We start from the raw sequence: 22819 nt of genomic DNA on the forward strand, positions 1-22819 counted from the left end.
CTTGTTGCTTACGTCGCAGGTGTATGTAACTTTCCCTGAGCCGATGCTATCCTTACTAAATTAGCTGGATCCAGTTGCCAGGGAGAATCCAGGGCAGCGGGTTTCGACTCACAGGCTAAGGAAGTGAGGTAAAAGTAACAAAACCGGTCTGGGTGGGAGGTGCGCAGGAAATGTCAAAGGAGCGGCTATGTCCGGGGAACAATACTATGAACACCGCTAAGAAAGCCGCTACCGCAAATAGTACGCGAGATGATTGTCCTAGACCCTTCTCTGCTACGGTTGTCTTCAAACTGATGGTGGCGGGGCATTGTGGCGGGGCAGATCTGGATTGACGTCGCTTGAGCGTCCGTGCATGTTCAATGTTGGACCTGCAACGTTGCGAGTGATTCGCTTTACATTCCAACCTACACCCTTTCTCGATACCCGACATGACAATCGTCCGATGAGCCCAAATGCCGTCGCAAGTTTCAGATGCGCAGCTAGGTGATGCGCTGCTCCAAACAGTCGCATACAAGAGGCCTCCCCAGGACGAAGATGTGGCCTCCGCTGCAGTACCCTCCAGCGCCCTCCCCAAGCTACTAGAGGTGGTCCATAAGGCGCGAGAAGATACAAAAGTACGAAAACAACCAAGCAAATTGGAGGGTTGCTGATTGTCCCTGCAGGACGAAGTGCGCAGGCTCTCGCGAGAAGCCGCACCCGACGTCGATGGCTGGATCGCCCAAGCGCGTAAGCTGCAGGACGACATCAAACGCTCGCAAGATACCGCAAAGGAGATTGTACAGCAAGCCAAGGCAGGCGCGGAAGTTACGGCACGTGTCCAGGATGCCGCAAGCAAGGTCAGCCTGCTGCATTCCGAGATTGCCTACAATGAGAGTTTGTCACAAGCTGTGGAGCAGCTGAGAGACATCTCAACCTTGCTGGACTCTGCTCAGAATGCCGCTGTGAACGGTCATGTCATACATGCCATAAATACCTTGGAAGACGCAGATGGCGCCTTCAAGAGACTCGGACCTTTTACAACCACCAGGGTTGTGGGTGTGCTGAAGAACAAAGAGGAGACGCTGAAGAAGGCAATTGTAGAGACTGTGACAGATTCATGGAATGGACTGGTCTCGGTCGACAACACTAACCACAAAATCTCGCTGCATCAATCCATCCAACGGGAAGCTACAATCGATATCAATACAACCGTTGAAGCCCTTACGAAGCTAGACCTCCTTGACAACTTTGTCAACCGCCTGAGCCGCGATCTCGACAGAATCATAATTTCCCCCCGCCTTTCCATGGGCGCCGACCGGGTTATGTTTGCTTTCGATATTCAAGGGGATGACATCAAACGTGCTGGTTCGGTGAGCCAGGCTAGTATAGAGTCTACACTGAAAGACATTGATTTAATCGCGGAGTATCTGAGTACGCGACTACCGCCTAGTATTGCCGTCCCGCTCTCGTCCAAAGTCGTCCCGATCATCGCGTCTCGCCTGGTATCGAATCAGCTTTTGCCTGCCGTACCGCTTTCAACAAAGGACATACCACAGTTCCAGGAATCGCTTTCATATGTCCTGGGGCTTGTCGAATCTCTTGACGAGCTTGGCTGGTCTGGCCAGCATCGCCTCTCAGAATGGGTCGATAAATCTGCCGAAATATGGTTAGCTAAACAGAAAGAAGCCGCGATTTCCAGAGTGCAAACACTGTTCCTAAAGAAGGTTCTGGAGAAGAAGACTGTGGAGAGAGTCGAGACGCAGGTCATCTCGAAGGGTGACGCACTTCATGCTGGTGGCGATCAGGAGGACGATTGGGGTGCTGACTGGGATGAAGAAGCCGAGACACCCAAGGAGGAGAAAGAGAGTATTGAGGAAGAAGACATGAGCGCATGGGGTGAAGAGGTTGAAGTGACGATTGAAGAACCGAACGTGGAGGATGTTAAGGAAAAGCCAGTCGACACAGAGGATGGGGACGACTGGGGTGCCGACTGGGACGATGAAGCTGATACCAAAGCGGTCGAGAGTCCGAGTTCCCCACAGAAATCAGCACCGCAAATGTCTTCAAAGGAAAAGTCGGTCGCTACAAAACCGTCGGCCGACCAAGAGGTTACACTGCGCGAAACATACACAGTCACCGCCATCCCAGATGCGATCATGGAAATCATTCTACAAGTTATCGCAGACGTCGAGGCTTTAAACTCGCCGGGCCTCGTCAAGTCAGCAATTTCACCCGCAAGTGGAGGCCTCTATGTCATTCCCAGCCTTCTGCTTGCCATGTACCGAGCGACCGCTGTTATGCATTATTCCAAGGACATTGCGAGTAATATGCTCATCTACAACGACTGCCAGCGACTTTCAGATCGATTACGACTCTTTCTACAAGAACAGAGTGATAAGGACAAAAACTCTACCTTGCCGCAACATCTACAACCTTCAAAGCGTCTAAAGCCGCTGCTCGAGGCTGACATCAAGTCTATCGATGGATTTGGCAAACGCGCCTACGGACGGGAGATGGAATCGCAACGGCAGATCATAAGGGACCATCTAGAAGATGCACAAGGGTTTCAAGACTGTACCAATGTTCCTTTTGCTACGGTATGCGACGACGCCATTGCCACAACAATTGACAGGATAGGCGATGTGAAGCGACAGTGGCAAAAGGTTCTTTCCCACAGTGCCTTGCTCCAGTCGCTTGGCTCGCTAGTTTCGGCCGCTCTTATGAAATTTATCAACGACGTAGAGGATAAGGCGGACATCGCAGAAGATGAATCCCGGAAACTACACGGGTATTGCGTTTCGCTCGCTACACTAGCCCAACACTTCCAAACCGAAGATGGTAATGGAGAAGTAAGAGATATGGCCGGTATATATACGCCCAACTGGTTCAAATTCCAGTATCTTAGCGAGATTCTGGATAGTAGTCTCGCAGATATCAAGTACTTCTGGACTGATGGTGAGCTGAAGTTGGAGATGGAAGCGGAGGAAGTGATCGGTCTGATAGAGGCTCTGTTTGCGCCCAGCGAGCACCGGAGGAAAGCTATCGCTCAGATTAGGAGCACAAGTATGCAGTGAACAATGGTAGGAATATTAAGCAGCAGCTGAACTACAAGCTGCCCTTGGGCCGCCTTATTCTATGGCTTCGTCGTTTTTGAGTTTGGTGACATTCAAAAGATGGAGATATTCTTTCTGAGTCCTCATCTATTTAAAAGGTCTAACAACCATTCCATACGCTACGGGAGTGCTGCAATAAGAAAGACATCCTAGGCTACCGGAGGTTTGCGAACGCCGACTGGCTGGCCTCTCCCCGCGCTAACCTCATTGGAAAAAAGTTCGAGATCCCAAAATTTCCATAGCTTCATCGTCGCCTTCAACACTTGTATACCAAACCCACAAATATCAACAACATGGACGTCGACGCAGCAGAGACCAAGGTGCAGATCCGCTTGACCACGCGCGATTCGAGTTTGCAGATTTCGGAGGAGCCGAATGTTCTGCTTGTACAGACGTGTAAGTAGAGAAGTGTCGCAAGGCCTGCGTCGCGGACGATTGCAAGCACGAACTCAGATATTTGGTGTCGCAACACTGTAGCGCGACATGTTGTGAATGTTCAATATCGAAAACTGCAAAGACCTCCGCGGCCTACACTCGGTGCCAATACTAACACAGTGCGCCAGCTCTGACGCGCCACAAGCTCTCGACACTCGTAAACGAGCTGCTGCACCGCGGCGATGAAACTCGTATACCATTCGACATACTTATCAATGGCGAATTTCTACGAACGACTATCGACGAGTTCCTCACCAAGAACGGCATCAATGCTGAATCGACGCTAGATGTGGAGTACACAAGAGCGTTGGTGCCACCGCTGAACGTTACTAGCTTCGAGCATGACGATTGGGTGTCTGCGGTAGATGTTTTGTCAGGGGTACAAAGTGGGCAGGAAAGAATATTGAGCGCAAGTTACGACGGCCTGGTCAGGGTATGGAACACTTCTGGCGACGTACTGGCGACTTCGGAGGCTCCCAACAATGGAGGCCGGATAACCAGCCTAAAGACGGCCAAGTGGTTATCTGAGAAAAAGATGGTAGCTGCGGGTCTGGACAACAATGTTCGCGTTTACAAGTACGACGACGATGCGAGAACCATTATAACTGCTCTGGAACTCGTCAACCACCGCTGGGGTGTAGAAGATGTCGCAGTACACGCCCCTTCCAACCGTATCCTCTCTGCATCCTCTGATACCACCATTTCGCTCTTCTCAAGCAACGCCAAAGAGAACCCGGTCGCGCCAGCAAACCTCCTCCCAAGCTCCTCGGCTGCCTCGAACAAGCGGCAAAAGCTCTCGAAACCAGATCGTACTGTTCCCGCGCGCGGAGCATTGGCGACATTTACCGGTCACAGCTCGCCAGTATCCAGCGTCATTTTCAAGCCGGATGATGCTACCGTCGCCTACTCTGCATCGCACGACCACACGCTCAAGACGTGGGATCTCCCTACCTCAACTTGCGTCGACACGCGAACAACCGGTCACTCCCTCCTCTCTCTATGCGCTATTCCCTCGCGGAACCTGCTCGCAACAGGCACGTCAGCACGACACATTACGCTGATTGATCCCCGCGCGTCGGCGACGCAAATCAGTGTCATGACACTCCGCGGGCACAAGAACGGTGTCGTCTCCTTGGATACCGATCCATCTTCGGAACACAACCTGGCGTCTGCTTCGCACGATGGTACGGTTCAGATCTGGGATCTTAGGAACGTTAGCACAGGAAGTCAGATTGGAGAGGGTATGCAGGGCGAAAGCGTATACACAATCTACAGACAAGGACGTGATACTTCAAAGAGCCATGGCGAGGGCACAAAGGTGTTTAGTGTGCGGTGGGATCGCGCTGTGGGTATTGTGTCTGGTGGTGAGGATAAGCGCGTGCAGATTAATCGCGCGCTGGGATCGTGAGGATGAAATTTTGAATCGCATTGCAAGTGCGACGATACTGGGGCTCGGGCGTATATATATCTCTTTGATACCAAACTTAACTAGGGTAAAAAGTGTAGCTTTTAACCGCGTTGCCCTTTCCCTCCCCATATCCAACTCGCGAAGCCTTTTTGTTTTTGTGCGGTCCCAAGGACCCTCCAGGTTCCTCTGTATAATGCGGTCGTTTTCGCATAAAAAGGGTATCATATCGCAGTCGTCTCATCGCGGACGACTTCTTCCTCCCATGTCCAGACTGAATGCCCAAATCTCGCTCTGTTGATTGCCCTCATGTCTCCCACCCTTCGCATGCTTTCACAAACCTTCTCTCAGTCACACCATATGCCATATTCCACAGCCTGTACCCGTGCTTTTGAACCTGTCGACCATCCATATCATACCAAATGCCCCGGCAGCAAGAAATTCGCTACACCCTCCTTGACCGCATACTCATGCTCACACGCCCCACAAACCAGTTTACCCTCTTGTATACACGTCTCAAGCAGTATCCTATGTAGGTCTTTTGCCGTCTGACTAGGTTCTTCGTCTGTTTGCGCCGACGCATCTTGGGTATCTAGTGCCGTAGCGGATGATGGCTCGACGAGATCGGCGGGTGTAGGTGGTGTTTCGGGGAGTTTGGGGAGGCCGAGCTATTGAACATTATTTGTTAGCTGAGATGTTCTAGGCAGTTGTTACACTGTTTCCCCATTTTTTTTCGTATATCGCGCGCTCCAAGAATGCGCTTTCCCTCTTCTCTTCTGCTCCTTTGAAATCAAAAGTTGACGTACCTCCATACATATCGCCCGCAATTGCTCCCACATGAGTCTCGGTAGTATGTTCTTCAAAAAAGGTAAGTTGACATCTGCTTCTACGATTTCCAGCTCCGCATCGCGGGGGTGCAGGGGGAAAGACGCTGGGTTCGTTTTGCAGGTTTTGATGGCGCAGGTGAGGAAGTTGAGGGTTAGGAGTTTCATTTTTGCAGGCACGTCTTCGCTTTTCTCGTAGGTACGTTTTTTCTTTTCGTGCTGGGGGTCTTTATAGAATGGGATAGTGTTTGAGTATATGTGGCGCTAAGGGAGGGCGTGCGTCGCTGTCGCGGTGGTTTGCGGATTTGGAGGGGTGTTTGCGAGGAATTCTTTTTTGGCGCGGGTTTGGTGGGGTTCAAGGCAGAGAGGGAGGAACTTCGCAGCTCGGGAGGTGGGGGCGCACTAATGTGAGGTTTAAATTTATGCTTAATTTTTTTCTACGTTGAGGGCATATTATTCTTGTACCTATCGTTCCATGTCTTTTAATTTGGTTTACTTGAGCTATTTCTCGGTCGTGTCGTGTTCGGGTCATTGTAATCCAAGGTCGCAGAGAAAGCTTTCATAATCTACCATCATCAACAACAGTGTAGATTGCAATGCAATCGCAGAATAGCGGTTTCCTGCAGAGACCGGTGTATATGTTTTTGGACTATGTAACCCCTAGTGATACAGTAATCTCGCTATGCCAGTCCTTAGGTTGTTAATCACCCTACCACAGTTCCACATCCTCCAGCACCAAATCCGTCGCCCTCTGGCTCAACAAAAACGTAGCCACTGCTGGAAAAGCCCCCGGACATCTCGGAAATGCACTAGCATCCACGACCCTCAATCCACTCACGCCCTTGACCCTCAGGCGCGTATCCAAGACGGCTAAAGGATCAGAGTCTGGCCCGACTTTGTTAGTGCTTGTGGGATGATGACCAAACGCTTGGTCCTGGATCCAGTCCCGATCAATAGAAACATCACTACAGTATCCTGTGTCGAGAATATCTGAAGGAGGACAGGGAGGAGAGACGGAGGTAACAGGTCCGACAGGCGCTTCAGTCGTGTTGAAGCCTTTACGCACAAAGGCAACGGTGTCGAGAATAGCCTGCATATCCGTATCTCCTCCCGTAGCAAAGTAGTTCAGGTTTATCTCAGGTGTATCCCGGGGATCGGCTGATTGTATCTCTACGTAACCAGCAGTATTCTGGGGGTGCATTTTTACTGTTGACCAGGAGAAGGTGGCCGGGGAAAATGTTGTTTGGTTCTGCTTTGTGTTTGGTGCGAAGCCTGTGAATGAATAGCCGGTTCCGCCGAACAGGAGGACGTCTCTTTCGCCTTCAACTGCGTTTGGCGTCTTGATAAGGAAGGCATTCGAGTTGCTAGCGCCGCGAGAATATGGTCCTTCGCCTTTGTACCAAAGCTCAAGACATGGATCACCAGGCGCACCAAATGTGCATGTCGGTTCGTTGGGGTCGACTGGCGCGGTGAAGTTTACTTGGGCGCTGCCGTAGACGGGTATTTCGTAGTTGTCTTGAAGATTGCGGCCTACACCCGGAGAGTCGGCTACTATGGGAATGTTGTACTTCTCGAGGAGGGCTTTAGGTCCGATACCAGAGAGTTGGAGTATTTGAGGCGAGTTGAAAGTACCACCTGAGACGATGACTTCTTTTCGTGCGAAGGCTTGGTGTAGGGTACCTATGGTTGAGGAGCTTTGGCGCGGATCTGCCTTGTATACTGATTTGCCTTGCAGATACTCGACGCCAATTGCTTTCGGCTTCCCAACGTTACCACCGCAACTATCGAATAGCACTTTTGTAGCCAATGACTCAGCCTGGAGATGTAACGGGTACTTCTGTGTTCTATCTGCTTTGGTCTCGTTCAGCATCTCGAGTATCCGATCACGCGGACTGAAACGCTTCCACTTTGTTGTTACATGATAGGGGAGAGCCCATAGCCCCTCTGTTACGTCGCGCTTTGTATCCAGATAGTTCGGATCTGCGGTAAGATAATCCAGAACCTTGCTAGGATCCTTCCCAATAACCTTCAAAGCCGCCTCGAATACCTTGAATCGGAGAATGGAAGCGGCCTGGGTAGCACGATCAGCAATGTTGACCTGCAACCAGCCAGTGAAACCATGGCCCGGAGTGCCAGGTTCAAGGTAATTGTTGTGCTCAATTTGCTCAAAGTATTTGCGGATCAGCTCCCCACTGATGATAGCCGTCAGCAACCCACTCCTGTTTCCAGATTTGAGTGACTTACCTCCAAAGGCCATCTCCAACACCTTTGTCGAAGAAGTCCCAATCACTATCACTGGGTAGGAATGTTACCGCGGCATTTATGATGGCACTCCCTCCCACCGTGGCACCCCTAGGGTAGAACACCCCAAGCCTTTGCGCACCCACGTGCCCTTCAAGGCTCGGATCTCTTCCGATCCAGTCTTACATTTGTTAACATATATCTTACGTCGCAGCATCGAAACAAACCACTTACAATCACCATTCTGCAGCCTCCAAACTAACAGGTTGTATCTCTTCGTTCTTTCTTCATCATCACTATGCTTCACGAAGAAATGCCAAGACACATTTGTGTTGGCAAAATCGTTCAGGGAAAGGACCTGTGTGCGGATGTCGGAAACGGCGTTGGATCCGGCTTCGATCAGGAGGACGGAATGGCCAGCACGAGCGAGGTTTACAGCGATTGTTCCGCCACCGGGACCGGAGCCTGTAACAATATAATCGTAAGTATTGTTTGAGCTCGTCGAATTCGTGTATAGGTTACAGGAAGCCTTCGAACTCAGGGACGAGGCGAATACTAGTGGTATGGACGACACAAGGGCCAAAGAAAGGGCATATAATTTCATATTTGGTGAAGTTGAACGACTCGTGGCGATCTGAAAGAGGATCTGTTTTCAGCTTATATACACCAACCTCTCTCGGTCGTTGTACATGCTCATATTCGTGCTTGGTAGGGACAATTGCCAAGCGGCACTTCCTTTTTATCCGGAACAGTAGCATTACCCGAAAACGACTTGGTAGGTACCACAATAGTAACTGGCGAGGTAGTCATTGGCTATATCACAACGGGGCGTGCGCAAGTGCTTAATAAGGTCTGTTCCCCGCACGGGAGTAGTACCGGGATCATAGGGGTAAACCCATCGATTTTCATGAAGTGGATTTCGAAAAGTACATATAGATTGAAAATGCGATTGGCAAATGTATGTCAGCAGGTAGCGAGGCTTGGCCTTGGTAAACGGTGAAGCTCATACGTAGACGGTTGCAGTACAAGTAGGCTGATAGACAAGCTGGATGCGCGCGTTCCCTATCGATTCAGAGAGGTGGTAATGACCATACCTAGGTGTCTAGGCATCTGTATCCGCTATTGTTCTTCCTAAATCCATACTGGGCAATTTGCTATGTGGTCAATAATGTCGTCCGGCAGTTCTAGGGCCGAGAAAAGATGAGTACTCAACCACGTTGACAAGTCTACTTGTCGGATGCAAATGACAGAATGGACTCATTTCGTGTCGGAATCAAGGAAAGTCATACTGCCCATTGGTATTCGTAATTCATCTTGCTTTTTATTGCCGTGAGTATTTTCCCACTACAAGGTCTTCATCAATTCCTGGAGCTGTGCATAGGTATCCTCCGGGTTCTTGACCTTGTGTCCGATAGTCCGCTTATCGCTGTAGATCTCCCAGTCGTTGCCACCCTCATAAGCCTTGTCGCCGAAGAAGTGAATCTTGTCGTAGACTAGCCCGTTCTTGCTCTCCGCCTCAAGGTGTCGCAAGCAGTAGGTCTTGTCCCAGCCAATGGGGAAGACGTCGAAGGATATTTGGCCGCCAATCGAGTAGGTGAGGCCATAGTCGGGGAAAGCCTCCTTGAGCTTTGCGACCATGGTTTCCCTGACCTTGTGCTCAAGATCGTACTTTTGGTATTCGTTTCGCTCTTCTGTGGACGCGTTACGGCCGATAGGGGAGACGTTGATCATGCCATTACGGAATTCGATAAAGGTACCGCGCTTGATGGGTATGTCGAGGTCGGCGATGTAGTGAAGGATCCTGCGAGTCTAAGTATACGAAGTCTGAGGTGTACACAACACATACCACTTAGTAAGCGACTTGTACTTTTCTTCACCAATCCAGGCGATGAAGCTCTGGCTGGCAAGTACCTCGCCCATGCGGACTGCAGTGAGGCCATTCTCGGCAAAGCAAAAGTCAAACAACGAGGTAACGTCAACGGGTCCACCGAGCTGCTCCTGCTGCTTTGCGAGGTTGGACCCGCCCACGAAGCCAATGGCACATTTGTGACGGAGCTCCGATAGCAGTTGCAACATCTCGGGCTTAACAAGCTGGAGTCGAGTCAGCAATGGGTGCAGTAGAGCGCATGTAAGCAAGTATGCACCTGGCGGGGCTTTGTGAGCGTATCGTCGACATCGAAGAGGATGACGGTGTTCTTGACCGGGCGCTGGTCGAGCGGAGGGTAAACAGCAAGAGTAGCGGCCATTGTATATGTGTAGAAAGTAAACCGTGCCTTTTTTGTCGTTGTCGTTCTCGAGAGCCGATACAAGTTGCAGGTACCGTTGATAATTTGGAGGGGTCCCTCTAGGCCTCCCTCCTGCAGGGATGGGCGGACCCTCACCGCAGTTTCGCGGTTGGCACGCGTGGGGAAGGCCTACTGCCTGATTGGTACTGGCGCACAAAAGCTGCAGCAGCACTCATGATCCATCTGAGCCTAGACGGCTTCCTGCTTCCTCGGTAGGTGGACACCTGGACAGCATCCGATCGGACCACGACGACACGGGCGACACGTCGACGCGCCCTCGGTCTTTCCCCGTACTTAAATCATCAGGTATAGCCCTGGCATAAGTCGTCGAGTGACATGCACCAACACAATGACAAATTCAGCGACGCGTAAGATTGTGATGAGGCCTGTCCACACCTTGTTGTCCATAGATACGAGCAGCGACATGAGCATCGCACATGCACATTATGGGTATATAACATTCACATATTCTTTCTACTTTGACAACATTCAGAAGTGGAGAGAAAGCCCCACCGTTGCTGACAGACTGCCGAATGCCCAACACGATCATCATTCCAGGGCACCAACTTCCTCTGCCAGTCCCCTCCATCGTCCCTTTCTCATACCTGATGACATCATCAGCATCACGCCTTTGAGCGATTTTTCTTCGTATTCCAGCTTCTCCAACACGACTGCCTGCAAGATATAATTTGTGACCGTAGTGCTTGACATGGGTGGATCTCTCAACACCCGTCTGATGTCTTCAATCGATCGCTTTTGATGATGCCATAAGTGGTAGGCGCGGAGATGTGGCACTGTGGCGCGGATTCGAGAAGGTGCCGTCGAGCTAGGGGATGGAATTGTACTTCGAACATATCCTTGGGCCCATGTGGTTGCCGTATCATATTCCGACACTTGACATGGCTCTTCTGCCAAGCCGGCGACAGATGCGGGTACCAGCCGCATTGTTTCAGCGACTTCTTGAAGCTCGAGAGAAATGGGCTTCAAGTCCGACATCTCAGCCACGTTGGCGTTGCTCTCCGGTGGCTTAGTATGCTCTGCCGCCGAGCTCTTGGCATCTTCTGTCAACTTCCCGCTGTCATCGAGGGTCATGTACCCAAGCGCCTCCTCAAGCTCCGGGTCATCGTATGCATCTTCGCTAGCGTCGAAAGAGTCTGACAGCTGTGAGCGGAATGAAACATCGCCATTTCCGTCTTTACTGGCATCATCCTTGAAGGCTTCGGTTGACATTGACTCCGTAGCTTCCTCTTGCGATGCCTGTGGCAGCGTAGGGTATTCCGGATCAGTGCTTGTGAGCATGGAAAGCTTCACCCGACCGATTCGCTTGCTTGATGAAGAAATTTCCATGTCAGATCCTATACCCCTCACCCTTTCACTCTCGGTGTATTCCGCACCGAAGTAAGACTCCCCCGTTTCTTGGACTTCTTTGGATGATGCTGAAGATGACGTACCCTCCAGTTGATGGCTATCGATGAGCTCTTCTGATGCCGTTTCATAGCCTTCGCCTTTCCCCTCACCCTCTTGCTCTTCTCTCGCAGCATCGACTGACGATTCCTGAGCAGTTTTCACGTCTTCAGACTTAGTAGTCGCCTTGGTCTTCTTGCGAGGTATCTTGACTTTATTGGGGTCAGGCTTGTTGTCATAGTCGCAAAGCGGTATGGGCGGAGGAGTCGGTCTTAACCTTGTCCTTTTCCATTCAAGCATGTAATAGAGGCGATAGCCCGCATATGCATCAGCAGCTGCGTAGTGTATCTGTTCCAAACTCAAAGGGAGAGACCAATCGCTCTCGCGAACACTAGCCGTCCCTTCTGGGTCGTCGTCTAATTGCTCCCCTTTGTATAAGGGCAGTTGAAGGTGTTGGTGCACCTGTGCAGCAAGGCCTACGAGCTTTTTGCTGATCTTACTAGGGTCCACGTCGTGCCACTCAACCAGATTGTGTAAGCGGCTCAGCTCGAAGACGCCCTGAGGTTGGATTCCAAGATACTTCTCTAAGCGGGTGAAGTCACCTTTGACAGCTACGCCTACCTTGTAAATGTTCGGCGATTCTAGAACAGCCTTGAGGCTAGGTGGCATCAGCTTTTCGACCTTCTTACCAGGAAACAGCGCCAAGTGGAAGAGGGCGATACGGTTCTCGCATGCAAGCTGAACTAGCGAAACATTTTGCTTGATTGAGCATGGATTACCACGCGGCTTCCACTCAATATCAAAGCCCACAACCTTCTCTTGCAGGAAGTACTGGGCAACCCTTTCAGCAACGTCGAACGTCTTGCAATAGTGTGTCTGAAGCTGCTCCCCATCCGGCCCTTCATACAGCTTCGCACTCCAAAAACTGGCTCGGGTATTGGGGGCGGCTAGCATTGCAGCGCGCAGTTTGTCTTCGGGAATCTGGTAAGCAAGCGGTATGTAATCATCTGCATCTTCTTCGACATCTTGAGCAGCAGGCTCTTGTTCAACCTCTTCTCCAAGTGCGACACTGTCGGTTTCTATATCTTGTGAAGACTCATTGCTCTGTGTCGCATGGCTTGCCGCTGAATGGGTATCGTCTCCGGCGCTGGCTTGCACGTCATAGGTAGTCCCACTACCAGTGTATACAGTATGAATCTCAGTTTCGAGTATCTCGGGCGCTTCAGCCTCGTGCTGGGGCATGGACTTCGCATCTCCAGGAGGCGGGTCTGGTCGCTGTTTCTCTATGGCCGCCGTGGTCGCAAAACGCAATCCTTGGGCTGGGTTCCACAATCCAACTCGCTGCAAGCCATCAGCTCTCTGAGCCATGGTATTCCAGGGGTGTTTGACGTGTAGTGCGGCCGACGTCTGCCGTATTCGACTGTTGTCTTCGGCCATGGAGAGGGCGGTTCTTGGAGTAGAGCAGCCAGTCGAATATTGTGAGGTGGAAGCAGAGGCTGTATATAGTCTTTTACAGGTACTGTTTCTTGGAGCAATTGGCCGTGTGCGCATCCATCGGCAAGTCGAAGCGGGAGAAGGTGTAGGTGTAGTGCGTGGCGGGGTGGCGAGCATTACTTTTGAAGCAATAGGTGGGGTTGAAGGGGGGGATTTGGAATCACTGGAATCATTTAGTACACAGAAGGAGTGTGAATATAGTGTTTTGTCCGCACCTCTGTATATGATGGTCTAAAGGTCGCAGATTGTTGGAGGTGGCTACTTCATCGCAAACACGTCGCGACACGGCCGACGCGCTCAGCAGAGAGGCGCGTCTTTTGGAGAGCATAACACTCCATGATAGTGCTCCTGCTAGGCACCGATGTTTGGGATAGCGCAATGCAGGCGTTTTGGTGGGCAGCGCTTGTGTTGCCTGGGAAGTGAATGAGAATGCCCAACCCTGTTCGCGAAAGTCGGCTAGTGCGTTGCCCACTTTGAACGATGAACATGAGCGAACGCCAAGGTATCCCACCCAATCACCACCTTGACCCTACGTGCACTTCAGACGCAACACCTCTATAAGACATCTCCAGCCTGTACCTACATAGCTCGCTCACGAAAGACCAATATTAACATGTCGATTGAAAACTTGCTCCCGCTAGGTAAGTGACGCTTGCGAGACGGCACGTCCATGACTAACTGGGGCAGAGCTCATCGACAAATGCGTGGGCTCGCAGATATGGGTAATTATGAATGGCGGAAAAGGCAGGTTGATTTGCTCGCATTCCAGTACCAAGCTAACTGGAGCCAGAGTTCACGGGCAAGTTGGTTGGTTTTGATGACTACGTCAGTGAGTAGTAGACACTGCCCAAGTCTTTTGACTGTTCTAACGCGACATAGACATGGTCCTGGAGGATGTGACTGAAATGTACAGGCAGCCTTTGATTGCTATAAACATGGATTTTGTAACTAACGCGGACGGCAGTGACCCGGCCGAAGGCAACATAAAATTGCCCAAGATTCTTCTCAACGGAAACAACATTTGCATGGTAAGACAGGTGCATGCTGAGGGGTGGTGGGTTGCTAACATTCGTAGATGGTTCCAGGAGGAGATGGCACGACAGTACTGGAGGACGAGTAGGACCGGGCGACGTTGAGGGAATTAAGGTTGCATAGTCCAATGTCAGACTGCAGTCGCAGCCATGTTTCCAAACGGCTCTTCTGCGGAAGGTTGCGTGACTGCAGACAACGGCGGCGATGACAGCGTGCGGATAAATGTACCGGTTAGTTCTAGTGTGTCTAGACCGAGATTGTGTGCTATGGAAATGTCACGATAAAGCATGGGGGACCTTTGTACGAGGGCCAGGGTGGTATGCCTGGATAGATATCGTGTGGTACACTTAGTGGGCGCACGTGGCCCGCATGGAGGGCTCAATCAGAAAGCATCTGCATCCTTCTTCCTCTCTGTTGCATACGGCCACGGCAGGACTCGTCGAATTTGGTGGCGTGACTAGTGCTTCAGCTGCAAGGCACCACTGGTGATCAGGCTGGTACGACCGATGCACACGCTGGAGTAGATTTGCAGCGTGCCCGATGACGCGCGGGGTGGCAGAAGGGCAGCCAACACGCACAGGGCGGTTCATACTCCGCAAGGCCGCGCAATGGCAATGGCAATGACAATGACAATGACAGTAGCAGTGGCAGTGGCAGTGGCAGCGCGGGTGCAGATGAAGCGGCTGCTATATGACGAAGGCCAAAGCCATGACACCATGGTAGTTCCAAACCCGAAAGACGGTCCCAGATGCAAAAAGTCGCATTTCGCAGTCGTCCACGTCGTTGGCCAGCCCTACCAATGACGACGGGTGGGCGTGATTCCGCCGCTCCGCCGGTGGCCGGCGGCCGGATGTTGCCGACGTGTCCGTGCGCGATTTTATGCCAAACCTGACGGGCCTAGCACCTGGCAGGATTCCATGACCGTTGCATGGCGGAAATGTTTGCCCAGAGTCCCTCCCCGCCCCTGGTTGCCGCCAGCGCGTTGATCATTAATCACTGCAGCCCATGATTAGCTCTGACTACTCAAGCCGACGAGTGATATGCACCTAGGGGCAAACGGGACCCAAAAGCATCGTGTGTCGAGTTCCGCATGCCATCCCCATCGCCGATGCTGCCCGTTTTGGCCATTTGCTTCTGGGGTTTACTGCTCCTACACGAACCCCCCCAGCCACGGGCTGCTGCGGCGCATCGAGGATCGAGCCGCCAGAGTTGCGCTGCCTGTTCCCCTCTCACGCCTTTTCACAGTCAGGCTCTGGCTCGGCCTGTCGGACTAAATTCGCTGCGTACGGCTGCCAGAAATGGCTCCAACATGACGGCCACCCGCGCTCAGCTTGACGTCATAGGCGGCGGCAACAATTCCATCAAAGGACGCTGAGGCGCAGCCAACCGGCCCTACTGTAGGTACCGGCGTTTCGTCGATGCTGCCTGTGTTTGAGATTGTTGTGTAAACTTCGCAGCGTCACTCGCGCTCGTCAGCTCGGAGCCCAGCGGTCCGCGTCGTAACCACGGAGAGATTCCTGATATGCGCAGAAGCAGATGCAAACCGCAAGCTCCCCGTGCAGACGTGTGGTGCGTGCAGCTCCCTGTCTCTCCCTTGTCCGCAGTCCGCGCTGGTGCTGTCAAGCCCGCCTGCTGCCCGCCGATCGCCTGCTCTGATCGCAGGCGGTGCGTATCGCTGCACACTGGCACCGGCTCTGGCTCTGGCTCTGGCTCTGGCTCTGGCTCTGGCTCACTTCTGCATCTTTCCATTCCAATTTTCTCCTCTCCTGCTTGCCCTCGCCATGTTCCCCCCAGCACCAACACCAGCACCACCACACCACACACGCCCCTTTTGACCTAGCCAATCCCCCACCCATAAAACTATACAAGCTCTTACTCCGCGCCAGTCGCCTCCAATGATTGCGCCGAGTCCTGTCTGCTACTAGCCTTGTCCCGACGTCCAGGGCCTGCAACGTCTGCGTCCTGAGCTACCTGCTCTCACCGCAATCTGGGCCCTTTGCGGCTGTTCTTCGTCGCGTCGCAACGCCGCTCTGGTCGCGCCAAATGAGCCCCGGCCGCTTACTGACTCTCGTCGGCCGCTGTCCTGGTCGTGTCTATACTAGGCTGCGTCCGCTCCCCTCATCTCAATAGTAGCCGGGACGAGTCCTGGCGCCATAACAGCATAATTACAGATTTCTGCTGCATCGGTCCGGGACCCACCTTCCCCAAACCCAACGTCACGCGCCACCACTTAGGCATGCCTGTTAGCAGTTGACGACTCCTTCACTTGTTCTTCTCTGCGCTTCTGCGCCTTGCAACACTTTGACCCTACCTGGTTTCTCGATACGACACGACCCGCCACTGTCGCCTTGCCGCACCAATCGCGTAGCCCGAGCCGCCGTCAACCATTTCCTTTTCCATCCCTGTACACTAGTCCCGCAATACCCGACTATCATCACTTACGCCCCATCTGCAACCATTGCCACTAGTCTTCTCATAATTGCACCCATATCCGACCTTCTCTGGTCATCGCCTTCCCAGAGTCGGTCGCTACACCACGACAATAACGCGGCCGCGCCAACGCCTTCCTACATGAGCGACCTGAGAGACCGTCTCGCGCGATTGGGACTGTCCCAATACTACCAAGTACTCGCGGCCGAAGGCTTTGACACTTGGGATACTGTTCTCGACATAACAGAATCAGACCTGTAAGCTATCATCCCCACCCCACGTGCATACAAGTGGACCCTTGCTTACAACTCCATAGAAGTCATCTCAACGTCAAGCTTGGCCACCGAAGGGTACGTCTGCTTCACTGCCATCAATCGTCACTAATGACTAAAGCTCCTTTAGAAACTTCAAAGGGCCATCGCCGAGTCGCGCGGACAGTCTTCCGACAGGCCTCTTCCTATCAATCTCGCACGAGCCGGAAGCACTGCCGGGTCTTATCGAAGTGACGACTCAGGTCCTGAGAGCAAGACCAAGCCGCCCGATTCTACTCAACCACCTCCTAGTGGAACTGGTGCCAAGAGAAAGTATCGACGACATCCAAAGGTCAGTTTGCTTACCCAGCTTTCCCACATGGTCTCGCTTTTCTAACTTGGTACAGCCCGACGAGCATGCTCCAGAGCGTCCTCCTTCAGCTTATGTCATATTTTCAAACCGTATGTACCTTCTTAGCTTACTATGATCATGGCTAATGCTTTGCAGAGGTTAGAGAGTCGCTAAAGGGCCAAGATCTTTCCTTTACAGAGATCGCCAAAGTCGTTGGCGAGAAATGGCAGGTGTTGCCTGCTGAGGAACGTGAGGGCTGTGAACGACAAGCCAACGGTGCAAAGGAGAAATACTATGCTGAGTTGGCAGAGTACAAAAAGACTCCACACTTCGAAGCCTATCAAAAGTATTTGGAAGACTTCAAAGCGAAGCATTCGGTACCGACCAAAGGTCTGTACCCCACTGCCAGTAACTCGAAACGCAGACCATTAACCGTCTCAGAAGGCAAACGTTCGAAACTGGATACTGAGACCAGCACCTCAACACGAGCTGGCAGTTATGAACAAAACGATCGATCAGTAAATAGGAGACTAAGTTCAACCCAGCCAGACGCTTATGCATCAGGACAACAGAAGCCGGATTCCAGTCAATCCACCGGCCCTTCGCGTCTTCCACCTGGTCCGCTCTATGCTTCGAAACCGACATCACCCATCAACCGTCCGCTTTCAGGCTTCAACTCCCCCCGCTCGGGCGAGCAGTTCTCTCCAGCTTCTGCGTCCCCAAGGCCAGCTCCTCTGCAAAGAGAAGGTATCTTTGAGCCATCTGCACCCAACCCTATACGAGACCCGAGGATCCCCTTCGACGCCAATCCATATCATCAACCAGTATCTACACCATCACCCTCGTATCCGTACTCGGCGCACTACCAGTCACCCGCCGAAATGCATTCTCGCAGGACCACGCGAGATCCTACGCGCCTACCTCGTCTCAGCCATGAAGACACAACATTATCATCCGAGAGTGGTCATAGTGGCCAAGGATTGCCCACGTCCTGTTATCCAGAGCAGACTTTACCCACAGATCCAAGTAAGACAATGCGCATGCTTCCACAACCCGTGCCTAGCATAGGACCATCGCCCTCGCCGTTAGATCGACCTGTTCAGTCTATGCAGCCTTCACATTTTCCACACCTTGCCCATGATTATCGGACGCAGGGTCCACTTGCAGTCCTAGTAAGAGCAGGGGAATTGGCGTCACGAGTAGTAGATGACGATGCGATGGAGACCGCAGTTTCGCCTTAACTTTCTGGATTTACACCATTGTTTACAATACATATATATTACGGGCGATTTCCATCGCTTGAATCAGCACACGGCACGTGCGGGGCGTTATCAAAAACCGTATTTTGGCGCAATATCAGTAACACCAGGATTCGTATGGTTCATTGCATACCGATCAGGCAATCGCCGGTGGAGACGCTTTACATTTTCCTATATTATTTGATATTTCAGGATGATACCCACCCACACGCAACAAATTTGCTTTCCAGACACCAAGTGATTACATGGAGGGAGCTGCATATGGCAGATTGAAGAGTTGCATTTGGGCCCACGAGCCGTTCTAGATGGAGAGATCATATGCACGGGTAGAGGGATGTCGCATTGCTTGCCCATGTGAGCGTCAAAGGAGTTTTAGCTCCGACAGAACACGCCACCAGTATACATGAGAAGGCTACAATCAGCTGCTAGAGCACGCGCAGGATGTATATAGGAAATCTAGACTTTCTCGCTTCTAGGGCTGTACATATCTCACCATGTTTCGTGATGGAAAAGGTCAGCTCTCCGTGGTCTGGGCCCGGCCATTAACCACCAACAAACACTGACACAAAAGTAAAATCGGCATTTCCTGCTACTGTCGAGGCCATCACGATGTATGCGCAAGGCGAGTGCAATAACTTCCAATAGAACGTACCTGATGGCTAGCTTCGCGTCTGCAGGACGGCAAGGCGGACACTTTCGGGACTTTCCCCCGAGCATGCTTTATCCAGATCGGAATATCGAGATTGTACACTTGTCCATGTTTGCCGCCTTTTGATGAGAAATCAGATCATATTTTACCGAGAAAGCCAACATCGAAGATTTAGGTGCATACGCCGATCAGGGATCCGCTCACTAGGGTTCAGCACTATTATGACACGTGATATGCACTCTTTTTACTCCATCTGTACAGAGGGAAGTATTTATAGTCGGTATCTTATCCCGAGCCGGTCTTTACTGTTGTTGTATCATCGATCGTCTATGCAGGCCAAACGAAACAAAAGGAGGATCCACAGACAGCTGCAATGTGTTACACAAGCACCACACACACACACACACACACACACACACACACACACACACACATAAACCCGCTAGAAGTTTCGGGGACCGCCAGGGCCCTAACAACGTGCTTCTCGAACCCTGTTTGTCGGGTTTTTCCTGCATTCGCGTTTGGTGTCGATCTTAACACCCTTGCCCTCCGCGGAGGTACTGTGGCCATGCGAGTTGCGTGGTCCAATTGAACACGCGTTTGTTCCAATGTTCTACCTCATGGAGCATTAGCCTGCACATCTTTTTACTGTGGTAAGATGCTGTTGTCCCATCCGTCGGCATATCGATTCGATGCTGCAGTCCAACATGGTGAAATCCTAGGCACATGTCGGGACGTTGTGCCGAGAACCAGGGTCTTGCTGTGGTGGATGTGCGCTTCCGATCAGAGGAACTTCCGCGGAGCTTCTTTGGTATGCGCGGCACTGTGTTAGTTAGCGAAGCGGCATTGGAAGCTTGTAGGATGGTGGGAGTTCGGCATGAGACCGGCATTGGACGGCATCCTTTACGTTCTCTCGAGCAGAAGATAGTGGTATAGCCTGACTCGAGACTAATCAAGTGTTTAGCCATGAGCACTTTCTTTGATATGCCGACGACGCTACGGAAAGATTTTCGCACCGACTTGTTGAAACTTGGGGTACTACGGCCTAGGAGGGTTATTTGCTTGGGCCATATTGAATAAGTGAGCTGACTCGGCGCTGCATGTATCCTTGTCTAGTACATTCTATACACGTGGGCACGAACAGAACTTACGGACAATTTTCTTGATCGCCAACTCAGCTACAACTACCCTCGATCAGTACGCACGTACTCCGCGCTAGTTGCCTTGCCAAACAATCAGGATCACGTAGTAAGGCCTGGGCGATCATGCTAATACTTTTCATCGTATAGATTGTACAGTAGTGGTAGAAGGATTCAGATACATCGTAGTAGTTCGGTGGTCCTAATTCCGTGGCATCTCATATCATGCGTGGCACGATTAAGCACCGAGCCAATCAATCACAGTCGCAACTTCCGCTACTATGACGATCTCCCGTCTCACTTGTCGCGACTTCACCTGTACCACCTACCTGCATCAACTGTCTGCTTGGCATCTTTACATCGCCTCCACATAGCACGCAGTATTTTTCGTGGTCACACGCTAGTCTTCATTCCCCATCGTGTTCTAGACGTTACCAGGTCATATCGATTAGCGGCTGAGCCACAACACTCGCACCATTTTCTCAATTCGTGTCAGCTGCCACAGCGTTGACCCATTAGTAATTGGGGGGGCTTGCTTGAGTCGGTACGCATAAGGACACTCTAAGTGGCATGATGCTAATATGATATGTTGGTAGACGCCACGAGTGCCACTGGCATCACATGGTCACCTCTATCGCCACAGTCTAGATCTTGTGCGCGCAAGACGACTGCTGGATCTCGGCTTCAGTTACTTGTCGCAGTCCGCCACGTATTCCAAGACCCCCGCTCCGCTGCCCAGACATCTGCCATGACAGATTCTGGTGCTACCACCTCCGCGGGCCAATCTCCAGCACGCCAATACCTTGAACTGAACCATCTCAAGAAATCTGAGCTGCCCCACCATCCATCCTACGGCAATGCGGTGTCCGAGCATACTGTAAGCCTGGTTGAGTTCTTCAACAGCCTCTTCGCCGAAGTACAAAAGACCAACTTCGATGAAGACTTCAAAGCTTGTGGTACCTGGAGTCCCAAAAGTGGGCATGTGATGATGCCCTCGCTGGAAGACACAGGGGGCAGTGAGGTTGCGGTCCCAATCTCGGTCGAGAAGCGCATCAAAACAGTAAATGGAGCCAACTGGGCAGTAAGAACATCATATCATAGCGATGCCCACGTCAAGTTTTCCGAATTGGGTGAACTGCTAGCCAGAGATCATAGCCGCAACGAAGCTCTCTATACACCGAGTGCCCTCGATGCTGTAGAACTCTTAGCATGGGGCAAAGACGACTTGGCGAAAGCTTTGAGTGAATCAAACTACCGAGAAGCGATCCACAGCGTAGAGATGTTTAGTAAGTCTGATACTTTTCTAAGATTAATATTCTCTTTGGGGTTTCTGAACCAAGGAACGAGCCTGCTTACGCGACCTTGCAAAGCAACATGCCTCTGGCTTATACCATACCCACTTCATGAGTGTACAGGATCGCAAACATACGGCGAACAGCAGGGTTGAAGTGTATAGTATTTTTTCAAAAGGAAATATGGACGATCGCTATTTGTATCAAGTCATGGCACGGCGTTTTTGCTAACGTGGGCTAGTCTCCCAGATGGTCCACACGATGCCGAAAATTGCTGGATGCGACCTGCTACAGCACCGTGTATTTCATCTACTAGTCATCACTACACAAACCTATCATGAAAAAAGCTCTTCCGAGCTCTCGCAGTCAATCACGGTCCAACTTCCAGTGGACTATGCCTCCTTCGCCGACGTCGATATCGTGAAGGCCAAAAGCCACGTGAGGACATCAGGATCTTCTTTGTGTTATCATTTTCCGCAAAGCATTGAGCGTCATGGAATTCAACCAAATGTCACACAGAAATCGCGTGAGGGTAAGAAATTGACAGAGGGCAAATACGTATCGCTAGAGCGGCTGCTCGCATCATCGACAAAGCCCTCGTTCGGTGACAACACGACACAGCAAACAGACACTGTTAAAGATGGCTATCATCGTTGGGATATGGTAGGTTCTCAGGAGCTTCATGCAAAACTCGGGCTGATATGTTATAGATGACATTGAGTACAGCTGGTGGCATTACACGCATAGCGCCGAAAAGTATCCAGGAGAAGGAAACTGTGAATGCGATTGCAGAAGACGTAGACTATGTCCTTAATCATATCGCGAAACAGAGACGGGACCAGGCGCACTAGGCGTCGCTAGGTATCACTGCGGGTCATGGGTATTAACGCCGTCTCTCCGCTGGGTCATCGATAGGTCTTCCTTGGTGGCGGATTAGTGTTACGCCTAATGTATAATGCTACAGAAATCTGACTGTGTAGCATATATTTTCGTGAATGACGTTGTGCAGCAGCAGGTGGCTCTGTCATCGGCTTGTTTCCGAGTCACGTTCGGAACGGCCAAGTGGGGAGCAGATGCGCATCCGGGTCGCGTGGCTGTGGTTTCTGCGCGCTTCTACTCCATCACTCAGCCTCGCGCCGGACAGCCACGAAGCATAGTGTACTCACCTCCTACTTAGTTGTAATTACTTCACACATCAATAGCATTTAATACCCCTCTACCACTTCTGTGACCAG

The 22819-nt window shown here is 51.6% G+C and overlaps 8 protein-coding genes across 8 annotated transcripts; 4 read left to right on the top strand and 4 right to left on the bottom strand.

The window, feature by feature from the left end:
- Positions 1-452: 452 nt before the first annotated feature.
- Positions 453-3053, top strand: PtrM4_063940 (Tymo-45kd-70kd domain containing protein; the record flags this gene model as incomplete). Its single annotated transcript, XM_001933109.2, has 2 exons — positions 453-614; positions 663-3053. 2 exons carry the CDS (start codon positions 453-455, stop codon positions 3051-3053), a joined length of 2553 nt encoding a protein of 850 aa, XP_001933144.2.
- A 332-nt stretch (positions 3054-3385) lies between these two features.
- On the top strand, positions 3386-4935 carry PtrM4_063950 (WD40 repeat protein; the record flags this gene model as incomplete). Its single annotated transcript, XM_001933110.1, has 2 exons — positions 3386-3488; positions 3656-4935. 2 exons carry the CDS (start codon positions 3386-3388, stop codon positions 4933-4935), a joined length of 1383 nt encoding a protein of 460 aa, XP_001933145.1.
- Positions 4936-5345: 410 nt separating this feature from the next.
- On the bottom strand, positions 5346-5924 carry PtrM4_063960 (uncharacterized protein; the record flags this gene model as incomplete). The annotated part of the gene is made up of 2 exons (XM_001933111.1): positions 5346-5600; positions 5739-5924. The coding sequence occupies 2 exons, from the start codon at positions 5922-5924 to the stop codon at positions 5346-5348; spliced, it is 441 nt and encodes a 146-aa protein (XP_001933146.1).
- A 541-nt stretch (positions 5925-6465) lies between these two features.
- On the bottom strand, positions 6466-8601 carry PtrM4_063970 (GMC oxidoreductase; the record flags this gene model as incomplete). Its single annotated transcript, XM_066105643.1, has 3 exons — positions 6466-7948; positions 8001-8178; positions 8232-8601. The coding sequence occupies 3 exons, from the start codon at positions 8599-8601 to the stop codon at positions 6466-6468; spliced, it is 2031 nt and encodes a 676-aa protein (XP_065964270.1).
- Positions 8602-9341: 740 nt separating this feature from the next.
- On the bottom strand, positions 9342-10243 carry PtrM4_063980 (phosphomannomutase 2; the record flags this gene model as incomplete). Its single annotated transcript, XM_001933113.2, has 3 exons — positions 9342-9798; positions 9844-10088; positions 10142-10243. 3 exons carry the CDS (start codon positions 10241-10243, stop codon positions 9342-9344), a joined length of 804 nt encoding a protein of 267 aa, XP_001933148.1.
- A 588-nt stretch (positions 10244-10831) lies between these two features.
- Positions 10832-13123, bottom strand: PtrM4_063990 (3' -5' exonuclease helicase; the record flags this gene model as incomplete). The annotated part of the gene is made up of 1 exon (XM_001933114.2): positions 10832-13123. One exon carries the CDS (start codon positions 13121-13123, stop codon positions 10832-10834), a length of 2292 nt encoding a protein of 763 aa, XP_001933149.1.
- Positions 13124-14061: 938 nt separating this feature from the next.
- Positions 14062-14300, top strand: PtrM4_064000 (U6 snRNA-associated Sm protein LSm5; the record flags this gene model as incomplete). The annotated part of the gene is made up of 2 exons (XM_001933115.2): positions 14062-14208; positions 14256-14300. 2 exons carry the CDS (start codon positions 14062-14064, stop codon positions 14298-14300), a joined length of 192 nt encoding a protein of 63 aa, XP_001933150.2.
- Positions 14301-16783: 2483 nt separating this feature from the next.
- PtrM4_064010 (NHP6B, Chromatin-associated protein containing the HMG domain protein) lies at positions 16784-22435 on the top strand (the record flags this gene model as incomplete). Its single annotated transcript, XM_001933116.2, has 8 exons — positions 16784-16899; positions 16959-16992; positions 17045-17245; positions 17301-17355; positions 17402-18271; positions 20889-21578; positions 21826-22247; positions 22295-22435. The coding sequence occupies 8 exons, from the start codon at positions 16784-16786 to the stop codon at positions 22433-22435; spliced, it is 2529 nt and encodes an 842-aa protein (XP_001933151.2).
- Between the last annotated feature and the right edge of the window lie 384 nt (positions 22436-22819).

Source organism: Pyrenophora tritici-repentis, chromosome 2 (genome assembly GCF_003171515.1).
Source record: "Pyrenophora tritici-repentis strain M4 chromosome 2, whole genome shotgun sequence".
NCBI classification, from domain to species: domain Eukaryota; kingdom Fungi; phylum Ascomycota; class Dothideomycetes; order Pleosporales; family Pleosporaceae; genus Pyrenophora; species Pyrenophora tritici-repentis.